The sequence below is a fragment of the Sceloporus occidentalis genome, unplaced genomic scaffold (genome assembly GCF_023333645.1).
Source record: "Sceloporus occidentalis isolate IW3139 unplaced genomic scaffold, rSceOcc1.0.p SCAF_6, whole genome shotgun sequence".
In the NCBI taxonomy this organism is placed as follows: Eukaryota; Metazoa; Chordata; class Lepidosauria; order Squamata; family Phrynosomatidae; genus Sceloporus; species Sceloporus occidentalis.
The window spans coordinates 56466328-56485205 of NW_028316986.1; the positions used below are offsets into that span (position 1 = coordinate 56466328).

At 41.0% G+C, this 18878-nt stretch overlaps 1 protein-coding gene across 3 annotated transcripts in view; it reads right to left on the reverse strand.

Moving 5' to 3' along the window:
- Positions 1 to 7380, reverse strand: part of LOC149310786 (visual pigment-like receptor peropsin) — a 38307-nt gene extending 30927 nt beyond the window's left edge. For 2 of the 3 annotated variants that reach the window (XM_089528381.1, XM_089528380.1), the window contains exon 1: positions 7156 to 7380. In XM_089528381.1, the coding sequence (XP_089384507.1) occupies positions 7156 to 7276 (121 nt within the window). In that variant the 5' untranslated portion in view covers positions 7277 to 7380. The other variant, XM_089528383.1, reaches the window with a different exon arrangement.
- Positions 7381 to 18878: the final 11498 nt, after the last annotated feature.

Below are 18878 nucleotides of genomic sequence, written 5' to 3' on the forward strand. Positions count from 1 at the left end.
TTCCACTGCTGACTCTGTCTCTAGATACACTCTGAAGTTTGCCATCAAATTCAACAGGTTTTGCCCCAGTGAAATTGGCAACTGTGCTGCATTGCCAGTTTCTGGCACAGGTCACTATCAATGTTTTGTTGCCCATCCTTGACTTAAACAGAGATTTATTTTTAATATTTTAGATTAAATGGGCTGTCTTCCAGGTCATGCAGTGTGCTGCAAGCAACATTTTATGGTTATGGAAAGTAATTATACTTAACAAATAATTTCCTTACTCAGCAAATCAGCATCCTTAGGCTATTCAATTATGTATGCTGAATTTAGAGCAATTAAAATGGTTTGCTTTTACTAGTACTGTGCAGGAATGATATATCAGGTTCTGCATGAATAAGGATGAAAACAACCAACTGTACATTTAAATCTGGACATCTAAAAACTTGCCAGATGAATGGCAGGTGTAGTGGTGTTACAGGATAGTTATGTGTAGCTTTGCAGACCTTTTGATACACTGAGCATGATCAGGGTGACCTAAATCCTGAGAGTTTCTGAATTAATTTTGTGTTTGTTTGGAAACTGCTCGTCTGCACAATTGAAGAAATAAATCTGAAAATGTTCAGCCAGGTTCTTGAGGACTCCACCTCATTCCCACTTACAAATAAATCAGTTTGTGATACAAATCGATGGATCAGTTTGAGCGGAGCATGGTTCACACTACAGTTGCCTTGATCACATTTTCTTGCTGTAAAATAACCCACTTGTCATTTACATTTACTAATGAATCAATTCAAAATGGACCCTGTTCAGCCAACTGCAAATTTAAAGGAAAATTTAAATTGATTCCGATCTGCATCCCATTCACACTTGTGCTGAATCGATTTATTGCAAAAGACGCAGAAAAAATGAGCATCAAAAAGATATGTGCTAAACGGGTCTAGGGCAGGGGCCCCGTTGCTAAACTGTTTCAGCGATTCGTCTCAAGTGCGAACAAGGGTCATTTAAACCACTTCAAATCAGTTAGCAAACTAGTTTATAATGTAGTGAGAATGAGGCCCAGGTTGTGCCACTATATAAATTACTATCGAAGAAGTGCTAATATTGAAATGGTTTTGGGATTAGTCTGAAGGGGCTTTCCAGTGATTCCTTATAAACAAACAATTGATTATAAAGAAATATATGATTCTAATGAAAGACTTTCTTTACAAAGGAATATGACCTGACCAGATCTTGCCTGATTAGGAAGGGCTATTGACTGCTTTCTTTATAAAGGGATCAAGAGGATGCCAAGCTGATTCACTATTTTGTCCTAAAAACAGGGTCCGTATTTTTAGCTGTAAATTCACAAAGTTAATCTCACTTGGTATCGGAAAGAAGGTAAAATATTTTGTCTGCACATTCATAAAAGGCCAGATAATGATTAAATGCAAGGTTCTAATTTCCTTAAAGAAACCATGTGACGATGCATTAATAATGTTCTTATTCACACTTTTTCCTAATGAAGACTGGATTTATTATGCCATGAAAATCCTTCTCCCTTATAGACAGTTTTATTCTCAGAAAAGGACAAGTTTCTAGTACATTGTGCTGACTCAGCAATTGATTCAATGGGCCTATTCCAGTTGGGCCGGCATGGTGCAGTGGTTTGAGAGCTGGCCTATGACTCTGGAGATCAGAGTTTGAATCCTGGCTCAGCCATGTAAACACACTTGGTGACCTTGGGCACGTCACACTCTCTCAGCCTCAGAGGAAGGCAATGGCAAGCCCCCTCTGAAGAAACATGCCAAGAAAACCCCATGATAGATTCTCGTTAGGGTTGCCATAAGTTGAAAATGACTTGAAGCCACACAACAACAGTTCCAGTTGGGACCAACAACTGGATTTGGCCCAACATCTTCAAAATCTAATATAAAAATGGTGAAATCAATAACATTGTTACATCAAAAGAAACGTGTGTGTGTGTGTTTTCTTTTGATGTAACAATGTTCCTTTCAACATTATATACCAACATGCTGGATCCTTTATGTAACCTGATAGTTGGAATTGAACTGAGAGAGTCTGGAAGGGACTAGGGCCAGCATCACTTTCATTGGTATCTGGAGAGTTGTTTTGCCTATTGGGAATACCAGTCCCTCTGCACTGGTCTTGCCATTGGGGGGAAAATCCTACCACCACCTGAGCAGCTGCCAAGTTCAGGTTAATCCCCTCTTCATGTGTAATTGTGGGATTTAAGTTTATGAAAGACAGGGAGGAATCACTAAGTGGGTATGGCTCATGAATTAATCCAATTTTGTCAGATAGGCCTGGTTGGTGGCCCTGGGCCTTGCTGTCAAGAGTGGCATATGTTTGCAAACATCAGTAGTCATCTGTAATATTAATCACATGCTTTCCTTTCACCAGCAGGCAAACCCCTTTTTGTTTCAGCAGGCTTTTAATAGGTAACCATGCCAGGGATACTTTTATAAATTGGGATGTGTCTTTTATTTTATTTTTTTTAACTTCAGTATGTTTTTAAATAATTTTATATTGTTTTGGTTGTGACTATTTTAATTGTTTTTAAAACTGTACTGTAGATTGTAACTAATTTCCTTTTGTGAGCCACCTTGGGTCCCACTCTGGGAGAAAGGCAGCATATAGATAAAAGAATAAATGTAAAACCATTAAAGCTTCTGATGTAGCTAAGCAGATACAGCATTTTTGGTGGTTCCATTGAAAAACCTCACCATAAGGGTACTGTGATTAAAACTTTGAATTATTTAGATTTTATATAGTTTTCTTTGTTATTTATTTAAAACTATTATTTAATGAAAATATTAACATTAATCAAATCATTTCTTTTTTTTACTTATTTGTTTACCTCTTGAGTCATTCTTAGGAATTTATTGGAATGGGATGCAGCCGGGATGCAGGATGCAGGTGGGAATTATCACACTTAATTTGCATTTAATTTCACCAGCCGAGTACAGCCCAGCTGCATCCTAGGTCCCAGGTGCCACTTTTCAAAGCTGGAAAGTGCCTTGCTGAGTGTTCCTGGGACTTGGGTTGCAGCCGGGCTGTACATGGCTGGCGAAATTAAATGCAAATTAAGTGTGATAATTCCTGCCTGCATCCCACATCCTGGCTGCTTCCTGTTAGGGTGCAGTCAGGTTAAAAGTCCATGCTATAAACTCCTTAGTCTGGCCCAGTTCTTCCTGCTTAGAGAAAGATGAGGAAATACAATCAGTCCTTCTTATCCAAGGATTCCTTATTCACAGATTCAATAATACATTGTTTGAAAATATTTTAAAATATATGTAAATTCCAAAAAGCAAACCTTGATTTTGCCATTTTATATAAAGGACACCATTTTATTATGTCATTGTATTTAATGAGATTTGATCATCCATGGATTTTGGTATCCATGGTGGCGGGGGTGTGTGTGTGTCAAATTCCTGGAATCAAATACCAGTGTATACCAAAGGCCCACTGTATACCAATTTTTACAGATTTTTCTACCGCTAACATATTCCCATGGATAGAATATTCACAATTGCAACTTCACATGTGCCACCTTGTTGGGGGGGGATGCATTGTTTTGGATGTATGCACATGTGTGTCCACATATAAACTTGCTTTGCAAACTGCTTTAGGAAAGCCATCCTTCTTGCAACCAATTTTGTCAGAAATTCTCTATCTGAATTATACTGAAATGTTTTCGATTTCACTAGTGGCCAACATGTTGTACTCATAAACTCTATTCAACATAGCAACTATGTTTTATTAAAATGTACTCAGCTCTTCAAACTAACAGTTGTCAAGTCTATGTCACTGACAATGTATCTGGCCTAAGAAACATCTAGGACAGAGGTGAATTCATCTGTAAAATTTTATTCCCACCAAGAATAGTGATTTCTGACCATATATCTACTTTTGAAAAAACAACAAAACTTTGATCTGTTTTGGAAAAGCGGTATACCTGTATAAATAAATAAATATTATTATTATTATTATTATTACCCTAAAAACAAGTGTACAGTATCTTGCCTAGCCTAACTTTGAAAAAGAGCTGAACCTGTTATTTGTGTGGTGCAGAATTTTTAAAAAGCTACATTTTGGGAGTCTGGGGGATTCAGGGAGTTCTGATGTAACTTTTCCAAGCTTTGGTCTGATGGCATGTTTTTCACCTAGTCGACTTGCTTCAGTATAATAAGAATTCACTTTCATTCTAAAAGCAGAATCAGGCACATTTTTCTGCCCTCTCTTAAACCATTTTAAGACGATAAGGTTATTATCATTGTCATGTAACCTTTTGTGCAAGGCCTGGGGATCAATCCAGCAAGGAATCCTTGTACTCACAGAGGACAATTTGATTTTCAGGCTTTCTTGTCAAATTGGAATCATCCTCCCTGGATTAGATTATCAACAAACTATTTAATATCAGTGCTGCAGTGACTGCAACCAACTGCAGATTCCCTTACTTTGACTTGTGCAATTTAAAGGTACAATGCAATAGTTAGGCCCGTTACAGACGGGCTAGAAAGTATGCGTGGAGCGCGTACTAGGGTTAGAAAGGGGTGGTGCTTCCGCACCCCCTAACCCTAGTGCGCGCTCTGCGTGCACAAAATGGCGGCGGCCGTTCCACACGGCCGCCGCCATGAGGACGTCATAGCCGCGCCGTCTCTATACAGGGCGGCGTGGACGTGACATCCTCACTCCGCGCCAGGGCACTTAGTGCGCCCTTAGCGCAGAGCAGGAAGGAGCTCCGTTTCGGAGCTCCTTCCTGGTTTGTTCCGCTGGGCGCAGCCTTCACACGGCTGTGTCCAGTGGACCAAAGGAGAAAGGGGCCAAGCGGCCCCTTTCTCCTCCTCCTCGCCGCCGCGGGGTGTCCTTGGGGCTTGAAGCCCCAGGGACACCCCTTTTCAGGCTGCGGGGAAGGGGCCTTTTGCCACTTCCCCGCAGCCCGAAAAGTGGCGGATCGGGGCCTCAGCGGCTGTCGCTCTGGACACTGAGGCCCCGATACAGCGGGGAAAGGGGCGGGTGCAGCCCGCCCCAAACAGGCGGTTTGTAACCCGCCTTTGTTGGGTCCAAAACACACTGCAGAAATAATCCAGTCTGAGACCGATGTAACTGCCCTGGCTCAATGCTCGAGAATTCTGGGAACTGTAGTTTTGTGAGACATTTAGCCTTCTCTGTCAGAGAGCTCTGGTGCCACAATAAACTACAATTCCCAGGATTCCCTAGCAGGGTAGTTAGAATAGTCCCAAATTGGATTATTTCTGCAGTGTGTTTTGGATCTTAGTTGCTCTTGATAAACCCAATTGATTTACAAACAGTGAGTCATCATAGTGTAGTGGTTTGAACATTGGATTATGACTCTGGAGACCAGGGTGATAATCCCTGCTTGGGAACCACTGGGTGACCTTGGGCAAGTCACATGCTCTCAGCCTCAGAGGAGGCAATGGCAAACCCTCTCTGCAGAAACTTGCCAAGAAAACCCCATGATAGGGCCACTATAAGAAACGACTTGAAGGCACACAAAAACCACAACAAGTCGCCCAAGGCCCGATACAGACGGGCCAAAAGCAGTGTGACTTCACCAATACTAGGGCTCGGGAGAGTGCAAGAACCACATGCTTCCAAGCCTTAGTACATATGGGCACTGCCATTTTTGTGTGCACATGTTTAGACAGCGTGTGTACCAATGACGTGTCTTGTGTGACATGTCCAAACAGCACGGCACACAAGACACATCACCGCGCTGCCCCAGGGTGCAAATGGTGCCTTGGCGGCATCGCAGGAAGAAGCTCCATTTTTAGAGCTCTTTTTGGCAGCGGATCGTTGCAGCAGCCATGCCATTGGCCCGGTTCAGACAGGACAAATGCGCCATGCTGGTTGCATACTAGGGTTAAGGGACCGTGTGGCAACTGCACGCTCCCTAACCCTAGTACGGCGCAGCACCGTAAGAATGTTGGCGCCCTGTGTATACGGGCAATGCTATTGTGACGTGATGGACACATAGGATCTGCATGTTGCGCAGCACTTGTGATGTCATGAGTGCGCCATTCAGCGGGCATCACAAGTGCGGCGCAAAAAGAACCCGCTTTTCAAGGGTTCTTTTTTCTCTGCAGGGAAGCCACATGGTTTGGTGGCTGCAGCTTCCCTGCAGAGGGGGGGGGGGGCGCTGGCAGGCCTCCCTTTTTGGGAGGTATGTACCGGGCCTTAATCACCCAAACCCATTTCAGTAGATCTGCTAAGATGAAAGTCCTCCCTCTACAAACTGTTTAAGTCAGGATCTTTACATACTTTAACAAATAACATACCAAGGGAAAATCTATAAATTTTAGGTTTGGGAAATTCTAAGATACTAGCAGCTCTTGTTCACCAAAGACTAAATAACTCCATTGATTTTTCTCCTTATATAAACCAGCAAACACTTCTCAGATATGAACAATTTCAAGTCTCCCCTAATTGATGTTCAGTGACTAAAAGGTATTTTAATGGGACTATTAACCGGTCTTTTTGTCCCCTCAAATAAACCTTTGGTTTCAGTTCAGCAGAGAGTGGAACAGGCAGGATTATATGCACCTGCTTAACCCTGTGTCTTTAGATTCAAGCCAATTTAATCCCGTTGGGATGAATGGAGCCTAATCAGTTTACAGCCCGGTATTTCAGCTTACTTGAACAGTAGGCTGGACTCTCTGTACCCTCCTCCCCTTCTCCTCCATTTCCAAAAGCTTAAATAACCTCCATAAAAACGGATACATGTTCCATCTACACGAGTTACTGTTTATTATAATTAACCATTTATATACTTGATTTATATCCCAAATCTTTCTCCCTTAAACACGAGTCAAGGTAGCTCACAACACAATTCTAACAAATGAAACATTTATAAATCAGATCCCATCTAATTTTGATCCAAGCAAGTTCCAGAGCTAATTAATACTTGGATGGGGGCCACCAAAGAATATTAAGTGCTGTAGGCTATATTTTAGAGGAAGGCAATGTCAAATCATCTCTAAGTATTCCTTGCTTAATAAAACCCCATGAAATTTATTGGGTCACCACAAGTCCACAGACAGTGTGAAGGCACACACACATACACACTTCTTAATCAAGCTCCACAGACTTACCCTTTCAGCTCTGTAGATATGCTTCATTAAACACAACAGGCTCTCAACCCATACCTACCTAGAGCCAGGAGATAGAAGCCAATAATAGTCTCTCCTTGTTCTGAGACAGGAACTTCTTTGTTTGAAAAAGTGACATTGTTGTTCCTCCATGGTGCCTGAGGGGAAACCTGGAGAGACATTTTCAGGAGTCCTTGAACCAGAACTTTCCCTTCTTCCTAAGTCCTGGGTGCAAACAGAAAGAAATGACCCCTTCCTTTCTCACCCTCTTGCTCTCTCCCTGTGTTCTAAGAGCTGAGCCTGGAGACTCATAAAGCAGCAGGAATCTTAAGGAGACAAGTAGGAGCTTTGCATCCTGCTGGCCTGCTTGTATTTGCTAATCCTATCTATTAATACTAGTGAACACCAATCCGTGACTAGACAGAGGTGTGAGCAATATCTATCTGGTCTAAGAAATGGCGTTTATTAGAACAATAAAGTATGCTCACAATATGTATACACAAGACGTTCACAGTAATTATGCACAGACAGTGGACTAATATAAATCCCACCTAGAGCAGCCCCACTGCAATAACTGGAATTTATTAGTCACAACTAGCATGAATCCAATTGATTTCCATGGGACTACTCCAGAGGAGATTCGCATTGGATTTAGAATCATAATATCATAGAATCATAGAGTTGGAAGAGAGCACAAGGGCCATCCAGTCCAACCCCCTGCCATGCAGGAAATCTCAATCAAAGCATCCCTGACAGATGGCCATCCAGCCTCTGCTTAAAGACCTCCAAAGAAGGAGACTCCATCACACTCCGAGGGAGTGTGTTCAACTGTCAAACAGCCCTCAGTGTCAGGAAGTTCCTCCTAATGTTGAGGTGGAATCTCTTTTCCTGTAGCTTGCAGCCATTGTTTCGGGTCCTATTTACAATATCATACCAGTGGATTTTAGTTTGCATAATCAGGAATTCTTTTCCTCTCCTTCCCCCTGCAGCGACCCTTCTGTCCTGGAAGATCCCCTAGTTGTGCAGGGCACACTTTAAAGGAGTCTCTGTGTGCATTGTGAGAATTGCTCCTCTTCATTCTACTGACAGAAACCATTTTGTCCGCTGTAGGTAGTAACAGGATTTACCCAGTGTTTAATGGAATTACAACAATAAAGATGTGTTATCTGTAACAACAATTTAGAGTATGGCCTAAAGCAGGATTCTTCTTAGATAAATTACTAAATTCTAACTTACACATTGTTGTTGTTGTGTGCCTTCAAGTTGTTTCCTGTTTATGATGACCCTAAGGTGAATCTATCATGAGGTTATCATGAGGTTGAGAGTATGTCACTTGCCCATCATCAGTCATCTGGTGGGTTTCCATGGCCAAGCAGGAATTTGAACCCTGTCTCCAGAGTCCAGTGCTCAAGCCAATATACACTTACACTTAGAGGGTATAAAATGACAATAAACTTCTACATCTCTAGTTGCCCTCTATCTTGCCAGCTTCTAGTCTTTGTGAAGAAAAGGAGTATGTTGCTTACCTGATCACAATGTGCTCTTAATGTACAGATGGATAACATTATTCAATACAAAATGTGATGCTTCATTAGGAAGTATACAACATAATATTTATCTTAAAGAAGGATTATTTATTGCTCAGATTCACATGATCAGATATATTTTTATATCAGCATCTCTAGATGCATTTTTATGATTGTTCTATTCTTGAGTGTTACTACATACTCAGTTTCCTGATATTTCTGTCAATATTAAAGAGTCGAATGAGCCAGCATTTTGAGATAGTTTGAAATCTGGGCAAGGACTCTGGGAAACCAGATTTTGAATCCTTGTTCACCAGTGAAAAGTAAAACCCACTTCTTTCAGCCTAAGAGGCAATGGCAAACCTCTGAATTAATTTTGTCAAGAAAACCCTATGATAGAGCTGCCATAAATAAGAGTCAACTTGAAGGCACATAACAAATGTAGAAACTAGCCTTCAAAATAGCAATTCCTTGTTGATATTTTATTTATTTATTTATTTATTTATTTATTTATTTATTTATTATGTTATTTATACCCTGCCCTTCAGCCCTAAAGGCTATCAGAGCGGCTTACAATTATTATTTTTAATTAGATGCTTCCCTGCCCTCAGGCTTACAATCTAAAAGACACGACACAAAAGGAGAAGGGAATGGTGGTGGGGAAGGCGATCAGGTCCAGCAGTTCTTCTCTCCCTCTGAGGCCTGGACCAAGGAGATGGACTGGAGGGAGGGTGCTGCGTATTAAGGATAGGCCCAATGGCATTGGGCCTGTCTTTTCACTCCCTCCTAGGCCAGATAAGATAGGCTTTCTTAGGCTTCCCTCCCTTACCATTACAGCACCAGTGATATGTTACTGTCATGGAGCTTATCACACAGCATTTTAAACAGGCTCCAGCCTCTCTCACAACAAAATTTCCTTAAAGATAGTTCCAGCGATCAGCCCTAATCAGATCAGATCAATCCTTAGAGTAACTCACAGAAAGTGGCAGTTATTCTGTGATTTTCCTCTTAGCTTCAAAGTCCAGAATAAAGCAAGTGCTGAAGCCGAGATGCTTCAAGAGACGGTAAATATCCATGCTCCATTCTGTCAAAAGTTTGCTTTGCATAAACATCAGAAGTGGTTGGTGATGTTTCTTGGCTCCTGTATTTTCCATCATGTTCCACTGTTTCTTAAACATGTTTGGCTATGTTAAGATTTCTCTCAAATTAAGAATGATCTGTCTTGAGTCAGTCCTGCCTAGAGCCCCTTCTCTCTCACACACATTTTCTCAAGATGTTGTTGTTGTGCGCCTTTAAATCATTTCTGACTTATGGTGACCCTAAGGCAAACCTGTCACAGGGCTTTCTTGACAGAATTTGTTCAGAGGCGTTTTGCCCTTGCCTTCCGCTGAAGCTGAGAAAGTGTGACTTGCCCAAGATCCCCCAGTGGGTTTCTATACATGAGAAGGGATTTGAACCCTGGCCTCCCAGTGTCTTAGTCCAACATTCAAATCAATATACCACACTGGCTCTCTTTCTCAAGACACAAGGACACGTTAATTATTGCCCCCTAATAGAGCCTCTAACATTTTACTCTTTATGCCGCCTTGAAAGTCCATTATCATTATCATTATCATTATGCTTTATTTATATAGCACTGTAGATTGTCCCTTTTTGTCAGGGAGGTAGGAACTGAGTAGGGGACAGGACCACTGAGGCAAGAAAAAGTTTTATCTTTATTTTAATCTCATTTTAATAATGATGCTTTCAACTCATTGAAGCCCTTCCTCCCTATTCCTTAGATTGTAGCGCCCTCTAGAGTCTCTGTGTATTTTATAAAAAACATTCAGAGGTAGCTGTGTTGGCCATTTAACAAATACAAACAAAAATCCATCAGTGATACCTTTATTGACCAACCAAAATGCATAATATACTTGTTGCAAGCTTTCAAAGCTTCACACTTCAAAAGCTTGCAACAAGTATATTGTAAATTTTGGTTGGCTAATAAAGGTATCACTGATGGATTTTTGTGTGCATTTTAGTCCTCTCTAATTTCTATTTCCCTTCACTTGTTCTTCCTTGTTCCTGAGACAGCTCTGGTTTGCCTCTGAAGTTACTGTACCCAATAATAATCAGTCTCTTCTAGCTACCTGCCTGTTTCAGTTCTTCTCATCTTCTCTCTTTTCCCTTGCAGACTTTGCTAGGGGTGAAGCTACTGGGATGTGTGTGAAATGAGGGCATTGATCCCCCAAATAGGAATTCCAACATTAAATTTTCATTCAGCCCGCAGATTTCTATCATTTGAGCTGCACCTGACTCCAGCTGAACATGATACCTTAAAGTGGAAAAAAAATCTGATGTATTCAGTTATTTCTTTGGATATACAGGTGGCATAGGTATTCGCAGGATTAATATTGGATTTAATTCAGTCCTGAGTATCCAACGTATTGTGAAGCCTTCAAAATTAATTCTTTCAGTACCTTGTTAGCAAGCATGCATTTATCATGGGATTGTGTGTGGAATCCATACGTTCCCATCCTTAACAAATGTAATAGGAAAATGAGGCAGAGGGAATAAAAGTATGTTGTAGTTGTTGTGTGCCTTCAAGTCATATCTGACTTATGGCAACCCTTGGAGCCTATCATGGGGTTTTCTGAGACTATGGGACTTTCCCAATATCACCCAATGGGTTTTCATGGTTGAGTGGGGAAATGAACCCTGGTCTCCAGAGTCATAATCCAATGCTCCAAGCACTACACCATGATGGCTCTCTTAAAGTTTTTAGTGGACAGTTAGTAAGGCTGTGTAAGGATTTTGCAGTTCAGGTTTCAGCTCTGTTTGGCAGTTGAAGCACAGTTCCCATTCAAACAGAATGAGTGGTAGCTGGTGATGGCTTCTATTACTGGAGTGATTAATCAGGTTTTCATACAAATTTTAACAGTGCTCTCCAAGGTACTGAACCTATTTCTTGTTCAGCACCTTGGATAGTTTCTTTTAAAACTGGAGGGAAATTTGGATTCGCCACCCATCTGACATAGAAGCCACCAATCAGACCTGGTCTGATTCAACCTGGAATGCAAATAGGTGGAAAACCAACTAAATCAAATACACACCTCCCTGGTGGGTATAGTCTCTTTTCTTGGAGTTACAGTGCTAAAGGTCTAAAGAGCATCTCAGAGGTTTAGAGCTGAAGTACTGCTGCATTGAGGCAGTACAACAAAGACTACATGTAGTGATAAAAGGCAATTTGATAGGCACTGAAAGGTCAGGCAGACAGCAGTGGTCCTCTAAAATGAACCCCAAGGTATAAAGTTGACATACCATAATGAAGAGCACAGTAAAGACCTTTTATTCATCATATTCTGTAACCCCACCAAGGCATTTTGTGAATTTGACTGTCGTAGAAACTTCCATTTTATGGCCCCACACTTGCCCTACCCCATCGTCTACATGGCTGCTTGTTTCTTGTGGTGGGGCTTAGAAGAATCATAGAATTATAGAATCATAGATTTGGAAAACACCACAAGGGCCATCCAGTCCAACCCCCTGCCATGTGGGAGCTCTCAATCAAAGCATACCCAACAGATGGCCATCCAGATTCTGTTTAAAGATTTCCAAGGAAGGAGACTCCATCACTCTTTGAGGGAGCATGTTCCACTGTCGAACAAACCTTACTGTCAGGAACCTTTCTCCTAATATAAAATGTTGAGGTGTAATCTCTTTTCTTATAGCTTGCATCCATTGTTCTAGTCTGTTCTCTGGAGCAGCAGAAAACAAACTTGCTCCATTCTCAATATGACATCAACTATTTAAACGGGGCTATCATATCACCTTCTCTTCTTCAGGCTAAACATCCCCAGCTCCCTAAGCCGTTCCTCATAGGGCATGGCTTCCAGACCTTTCACCATTTTAGTCGCATTTTGATTCTTAGTGTCACATTCAATGACAGTTGTATGCCTATAAACAGTGGGATGAAAAATCTGCAAACCTTGGACTCCGACAGTACTAATACAGGACACAAGAGGCAGTATCCACTTAAGAATGTGTTGGGAATTTTCTGGCATTATCACCTTTATTATATCGTAACACCTTCCCAAGACTTTCCGGGAAAAGGTTTTCCACATCATTATTTTGTTCATCATGGAAACATTAGTGAACATCTCCTGAGAGTACCACTGAGATATGGAAGGAGTATCTTTGGCAAAGGATAGAAGAAAAGGTTGTTTGACCAGGGCTGCATAGTGCATAGGTTGTCAGCTCTAGAGGAGTCATATGCTGATTTATATTGTTTGTTTTAGTGTTATCAGTCACTTTTTACATGAGCTAACACAGGAAAGACTGGGGTGCTCCTTGAATGTTGAGTTTTACAAATGTTCTTTTAGAACTGCACATTTCATTATGGAAACATTTTATTGTCATAGACCAATCTAACTTCCCTCAACCAAGCAGGTTTAAGAATACTGGGCTACTTTAAAGGCCTGGCATAGCCTACATTTTCCTTAAGTACAGTCCTGCTTCCTGCAATGTACGTGCTTTATATGGATGAATTGATAGGGTCATTTTAAAAAAAATGTTTACAATTTCAGGATAAAAGTGCAATTTAAAATAAATGAGTTTGAAAGATTGTGAACTCCAGACTTTGCTTCTACCATTTGTGGGAGATGAGCAACCACACCCAATAAAGCTACACTAAACTCCAGCATTTCATTCTTTTCTTTCTTTTTTTAAAGGAAAACAATAATTTCTTACCTAGAAAGACTAAAACAAGCTAGGAAATTACTTTTCCAGAGATAGGGTGTATCTGACATTACTGGATCCATTTGCCCAAAACACTGAAATTCTGTAGGACCTGGTCAGGCGCTTACAAAACATACGGGAAGAATAGTGGCTCCTTATTTTGCCTCACATCTCATCTTCTACAAGGGCTAGAGATCTGTCTGATTTTTAAAATGAAATCTGGAAGTCTGCCCTCTTACTTTTCCCAGGGGTTTCTGTGTCAAAGAATTACAAATTTATTTATTTTAAAAAAACCTTAAAGAATAAAGTTTTTATATATTTGCTTAAAATTGTGGTGTATAGCTCCGAGTTCAAAATTAACAAGTTACTGCACTTCTGCCTCGAGTTCTTGCAAAGCACTAAAGAGTATCTGTTGCATGATTTTTATGTAGCCCTTCACTTGCAGAGTCAAACCCTTGTTATTTGAGCTATAGCTAAGATGGTCTGGGTAATCAGAATGAATTATATGCCCCTCCTTGTCCTGTTCAGTTAAAGAAGGGGAGACTCAGATTTATCCCAGCTTTGTACCTCTTCATTAGTATGTGTACAGCTTCAGAAATATAAAAGCACAGCTCAGCTTCCAGTTTATCAATCAGTTTCACAGGGACGTAGCCAAGGGGGGATTTCTTGGGGTCTGGACCCCCCCTTCCGTTAGATAAAATGAATGGTGCGTGCTGCCGCGCTGCCGCACCCAAGCCCCATTATAATGGTGGCACTTAGTTTGGACCCCCCCCCCTTCCCAAAATCCTGGCTATGTCCCTGAGTTTCAGTTGAGCACTTGCACCCCTCTTGCTAGAGTGACAAACTGACAGTCAATGATATGCCCAGGTGCCTAACCTGCACCAACGTTTTCCCTTGCACAAAGTACAAACTTTTGGGCTTGCAAAGTAATATGTGAAGGCAAGAATTATAATAAATGCTGATCTGTGATAAGCTGGCTGTCAGTTGATTCAGCAGTGTAGAAATCTTTAAACAAACAGTGGTCTATTCAGCTTTTATCTCCAAGGGTTTGATGCCTGGAACAGTCTGATTTACAAGCTTTTATTTTCCCTATTGGCTCCCTTTCTTTTTAATATCTGTCTTAATGACTGGATGCCAGAGGTAATGCCAGTACAATTTTCTTCACTAGTTATAAAAAGATTTTTATTCTGCTGTAGAGAGATGATTGCTCTCTCTCTCTCGCTTGCTTTCTCATTTGGATCTTAGAATTAGTTAGAAGTATTTAGTGCATACTGAAAATATGAAAATCTATTTACTAAACTGTTTGGAGATGTAGTCCAGGGCATAAATGAATGTATGGCACTATTAATGGCACCTTTCTGTGATTATGGGATTACATGCTCCTGTGAGGCAAGAGGTTATACTGATGGTAGCAGTGCGGCAGGTAGGGTCTCCCATGTCAGTAAGGCCTTTGCTGAGGATCCAGACAAAATGTACCAAAGAAAAACTGAGCATAAGCAATAGTGGGGGTTGGCACTGGTGGAGAATTTCTCAGACAACAGCAGTGACACCACAGTTAACATTATGGGGGAGCCGTTTGGCCATACAACCAAGAACAATAAAAGCCAATATCCATAACACAGCAATACCTTTATTGGCTAACCAAAATGCACAAAATACATGATACAAGCCTTTGAAGCTACACTGACTTTTTCATTAAAAATCAAAGAAATGACATTGAAGACATGGGTCTACACTTTGTCAATATGTTGCTATATTTGTTCTCACTTAGGATGGTATGGAGGGATACCCATGTAGGTAGGGGCCATTTCTCCTCCTTGGCCATGTAGAGCCTGGGAGGCAAAGGGTTGTAAACTCTAGGAAATAGAATTTGAAGTCCATTAGCAATACAAAAAGAAACCTCCATTGAATCCACCTTGTCTCTGTTCTTGTTAGAACTTTGCAGAAATCCTACAATTCTATATAGTGCTGAAATTGGCTGGTGTGGTTTTAGCACTATCAAAACTTTGGAAATTAAATTGTTCAAATCTAAATAAATCCATTGCAGCTTTGGATCTAAATAAATTATTCCAAAAACTTTACTCTTTGTCTCATCTGAAATTCCTACAACTTTTTTTGTGGATGGAATCTCATTGTCCATCAATTAAAACAAGAGTAGTATATGCTCAGTTAAAGTACTTGAAATAAAATGTTGGTGTGTCAAAAGAACATCTTCCAGCATTTTGTTACATGGGTCCAAAACACACTGAAGAAATAATCCAGTTTGAGACCACTTTAACTGCCCTGGCTCAGTGCTAGGGAATTGTGGGAATTGTAGCTTATTGTGGTGCCAGATCTCTCTGACAGAGAAGGCCAAATGTCTCACAAAATGACAGTTCCCAGAATTCCCTAGCATTGAGCCAGAGCAGTTAAAGCAGTCTCAAACTGGATTATTTTTGCAGTGTGCTTTGGACCATAGAAATGAGTAAGAAACCAGTTCTGGAAATCAGCTTTCCAAAATCTCCTATGTTGTAACTACTTCTTTGAGCTGAATTCTGTCTTGACATGAATAAGGGGCAGGCTGTTCTGGGTAGATCCTACAAGGGATCCCCAATTAGTCAAGATCTCTAAATTCTCTTCATTTAAAAACAAACAAACAAACAAACAAACAAACAAACAAACCCAGAACTATTTAGAGTTAGTTGTTTAACAAGACTTATGCCAGCTTCTCTAAGAAATGCTTTCACTGAATTGCAGTTTCTGGTTGTGCCAACTGCAGTTGTAGATGGATGCTGTAATAAGGTGCCATCTGGAAACAAATTAGGTATCTCAGGTGGAAGATACTTTTCATGATATGTTAATCTGACTTTTGTACAAGGATTAAAGAGATACAGTATATAGCAATAGCAGGTACATTTCTATATCACTTATCAGTGCATTTAAGCACTCCCTAAGTGGTTTACAAACTAACTGCCCCCAACAATCTGGGTTCTCATTTTAGTGACCTCAGAAGGATGCTAAGCCTGAGTTGAGCTTGAGCCCTTTTGCTGGTATTGAACTCGCAACTTTGTGGTTTATGAGGGAGTGGCTGCAGTACAGGCATTTAACTACTGCGCCATCAGGGCTCCTATATATTGAACCCTTGGTTGGTTTATGAAACTGAGAATGCTTTTGTAGAATTGATTCTATTTCTCTTGAGTGATATTGATGGCCATGTGACACACAGTCTCCCCTTCCCCCCAAAAAACAATGTCAGTGACAAAGAGACCTAGGGGCAATCCAGACCGCCCCACAGGAATTCCCTCCGGAGGGAGGCTGCAGCAGCCAAACTGCGTGGTGTCCCTCCGGACCAAAAAGAACCCGGAAAAATTTTTTTTTGTGCACTGGGACATCACCAGTGTGCTATTGACGCACTGTGACATGTCTAAGATGCAAGCACAGTGCCTGGCGGTGTGGATGCGGCACCATGCTTGCATCACACATGCGTGCCACGTATGGATGGCACCACATAAAGATGGTGCCGTCCATATGTATTAGGATTCCAGAGCGTGCAGTTGCCGCATGCTCTGGAACCTTAATTTCATTGCCAGCACAGTGCTTTCAGCCTGTCTGTTTTGGGCCCAAGTTACATAAAACTGTTACAAATTGTCTTGGGGGTTCAGGGTACTAATTTGAGTTTGTTCGTTGAGTTTTGAAAAGCTTTTATATTATTGTCTATACTATTGTGGGTTTGTTTCTTTTTATATTGCATACTTTAATGGATTCATTATGGCCAGCTAATATAATAAACTCATTGAATTTAATTTAGCTATATAACTGAATCACAGATAACATCAATTCCCTATGTATTGTTGCTGTAAACGGTATGGTACAGAAGCTTCATAAACAAAAAGAAACATCCCTGACACTAAGCACTTTGGTCAAATACGGCTTTATAGGCATAATGGAGACCTGATGGGATGACTCCCATGACTGGAATATTACAATTGAAGGGTATAACCTTTTCACAAAAACAAGATGTGGCACAAAAGAAGGGGGAGTAGCATTATATGTCAAAGAGAAATTCAGTTGTACACAAATCCATGAGAGTGGAAGAGTTGAGAGCACTGGGTAACAATAAAAGGAGAAATAAACAAATGTAACTGTGTGGTAGATATCGACTGCAGCCTTCCAAACTAAAAAAAGGTGGTGGGTGATACTTTTCAGAAACAAATTTTAGATTTCAAAGATGAAATAATTAGTACAGTAGTTGTGGATTATTTATATTACCCTGATATCTGCTGGGAGACTGACTGTGCTAAGCCTTGCCACAAACCAAGATCCCAACTCTGCCTACACATTTATCCAGAAAACGTCATCATAAGACCTAATGGCATCATCCACAATATTGGGGGGCCTTCATGTGCTCATCCTCCAATGTGATTTATGCCATACTATGTCATCAGTGTCCATCAGTGCTCTACATTGGGCAAAGAAGCCAGTCCCTGCACCAGAGGATAAATGGGCATAAACCAGACATTAGGAATGGGAATACACAAAAAACAGTGGCAGAACATTTCGGTCTCCCTTGGGCATTCCATCTCAGACCTCAGAACAGCAGACCTTGAACAAAAGAACTACAGCAGCAGATTGGGAAGAGAAACAGCAGAATTAGAGTTCATCCATAAACTACGATCCCTCAGCAAAGGGATTGAACAAAGATAATGGCTTCCTTACTCACTACATATATTTCAACACTATCTGACCCCATCCTCAGGGAAACGCCCCACACTCATCTATTCTCCCCACCTACAGGCTAGTTTCCAAAGCCAAACTGGTCTTGCCACTTTATTTCCATACACAAAGGCTAGTTCCCAATGCCTTTGTTCACTTACAACCATAGTTAAAACTGGACTTGCTACTTCATTTCCACACAGAAAGGATTTTGAATTTGACTTGACATTCTTACATACCAATGGTATATTTATGTCTGTGCCTGGTTTCCACGCCACCAAATGCATCTGAGGAAGTAGACTGAAATCTACAAAAGCTCATGCTTCCAATTTCTTTCTTTCATTTAGTCTCAAAGATGCCAAGACCTTTCTACATACTGATTCCACTGACTAACATGGCTATATCTTTGAATTCTGTGCTAAGCATAGGCTCTTCAACAAATTCTTGATGTCCCTTGTAGACAGTTTTCTAATTCAATAGGCAGAGGAAGGAACAAGGGGTTTGGCAATCCTGGACTTGATCATAACTAACAGGGAGGAATTGGTCACAAGGATCAAAGCAGTCAGTGCTTTAAGAGGAAGTACCAAAAAGTTAAGGTCCAACAAAATTCCTCACTTGCCTTGCAGACAGTTTCATTGTCCAGAAGACAGAAGGGGCCACTAAGGGATCGGCTGTTGTAGATCTGATCGAGTCAATGGGGCAGAAGTGGCAGGATCCTTTCGTGGGAGTGATCATGCTCTCCTGGAGCTTGTTATGTAGAGAAAGGGGGAAGCCAAGCAGAGTCAGACATGCATTCTACACTTTAAGAAACTGGATTTCTGTAAACCTAGGAAAATAGTGGTGGCAATCC